Raw genomic sequence first — 1,969 nt, 5'->3', positions numbered from 1 at the left:
GTCCATGTGTCTGACGGTCCATGTGTCTGTCGGTCCATGTGTCTGACATCTGTCCGTCTGTCTGTCCATGTGTCTGACGTCTGTCCGTCTGTCGGTCCATGTGTCTGACGTCTGTCCGTCCACGTGTCTGACGTCTGGTCAGTGACGCTCGTGTTTTTACTCATTTACTTTGGCTCTATGCAGAAATGTGTCAAAATGAGCCGAAGACCAGGACTGTAGGACTGACCCGTCAACCAAACCTGGATCCTTCAGTGCTAGATGACTCCTGGGGATCCATAAACCCAGACAAACGGTTCCGTTTGGACTCTAAACGTGTGTCTGACATCCAACAATCAGAATGACTTCCTTTTGACATCTGTTTTAAGAGACCGAAGGCTTGTTGGAGCCTGAAACGGTCTTCAGTGGTCTTGTAGGAGCTACCTCCTCCTTCAGGCTCTCCTGTCTTTAACAAACCTTGAACCGTCACAAACAACAACCGTTTGGTCTTGACTGAACATTTCGCCTCAAACAGGTCTCTCTTGTAAAAGAGTCCTGGAGGCTCAATGAGACTAACCTGTCAAAATTAAAGATGAATGAATGAATCCATCCTGATGTCCTCCAGACCATTTTAGATTAGGATTAAATTTAATCCAATCAAAATTTCTATATTCAATCTTCAGCTAGAATAATTTTCCTGGTGTCCCACAGGGTTGTGTTCTCAACACCTTCCCATTTCTTTAGTAAGACTGCTTGTAAATATATGCTGCTCATGTCCAAATGTGGATACAGAAGCCCAGTGAAACATCTGGCTGCTTCAGCTTTTGAACAACTTTTTTAAGGAGATGAAATGAAAACAACGGACCTCCTCGATCATGTCGGTCAGAGCCTTGTTGCAGTTCTCAAACCTGGTCTTCCAAAGGTTCGACTCCTTCTCCACCTTCTTCATTTTTTCTGTCATCTAAAATCCAGAACAAGTCCAAACAAACAGTAATAATTAAAACGTTACAAAACATCCTGAAGATCTAAAGTGAAACCCTCAAAGTAAAGACCAATATCTCAAATAAACCAGATCTAGACCTGAGCAGAACCTGAACCAGATCTAGACCTGAGCAGAACCTGATCTAAAAGCTTCAGCTGTCTCCACCTACATTATCCATCTCCTTTCTGAAACGGACGTAGATCTCGTTGCTTTTGGCCAGCGTCGCCTGAAACTCGTCAAACTTCTGTCCGTAGAGCGTCAGCTGTGGACCAACAGGAAGACAGATCAGGGACAAAAAAACAATGTTTCTTTAATTTTAGCTGTTTTCATCCCTGTTTAAGCTGTTTTACTGCAGTTTCAGCTGTTTCTATTACAGTTTTTAATAGGTTCTTATTAAATCTTAAGCTGTTTTGATTCCGGTTTTAGCTGTTAATTTTGTGTATGAAGCGTTTTTTTTATTACAGTTGAAGCAATTCACATTTTTAGAAGATTTAATTGCAGTTTGGATTCCTTTTTGCAGTTTTAGCTGTTGTTAGTACAATTTTTAGGCTGTTTATAAAGGTGGTTTTAGCTGTATTTATTGCAGTTTAAGCTGTTACATTTTAAGCATTTGGGCTGTTTTTATTTAGATTTTAGCTGTGGTTACAGTTTAAGCTGCTTTTATTGCAATTTAAGCTGTTATTGTTACAGTTTAAGCAAGTTTTTAGTGGGGTTTTAGCTGCTGCTGTTGTTGTTGTTGTTGTTGTTGTTGTTGTTGTTGTTGCAGTTTAAGCTTTTTTTTAGCAGTTTAAGCTGTTTTTTGCAGTTTTGGCTGTTAGTTTAAGCTGTTTACTTGCCGTTTTAGCTGTTGTTACAGTTTAAGCTGGTTTTATTGCAATTTTGGCTGTTTCAGTTTAAGCTGTTATTGCAGTTTTAGCTGTTGTTACAGTTTAAGCTGGTTTTCTTGCAGTTTTAGCTGTTGTTTCAGTTTAAGCTGGTTTTCGTGCAGTTTTAACTGTTGTTTCAGTTTAA

At 39.7% G+C, this 1,969-nt stretch overlaps 1 protein-coding gene across 2 annotated transcripts in view; it reads right to left on the bottom strand.

Annotated features, from left to right (window-relative positions):
• The window catches only part of txlnba (taxilin beta a), a 13,092-nt gene that overhangs the window by 2,185 nt on the left and 8,938 nt on the right, over nucleotides 1–1,969 (bottom strand). For both annotated transcript variants that reach the window (XM_037685997.1, XM_037685998.1), the window contains exons 9-10: nucleotides 1,128–1,220; nucleotides 842–937 (exon numbers count right to left, since the gene is read on the bottom strand). In XM_037685997.1, the coding sequence (XP_037541925.1) occupies nucleotides 842–937; nucleotides 1,128–1,220 (189 nt within the window). The remainder of the gene's footprint in view (nucleotides 1–841; nucleotides 938–1,127; nucleotides 1,221–1,969) is intronic.

The sequence above is a fragment of the Nematolebias whitei genome, chromosome 12 (genome assembly GCF_014905685.2).
Source record: "Nematolebias whitei isolate Nwh7 chromosome 12, NemWhi1, whole genome shotgun sequence".
Taxonomy (NCBI): Eukaryota; Metazoa; Chordata; class Actinopteri; order Cyprinodontiformes; family Rivulidae; genus Nematolebias; species Nematolebias whitei.
This window is presented reverse-complemented; position numbering and strand designations above follow the sequence as displayed.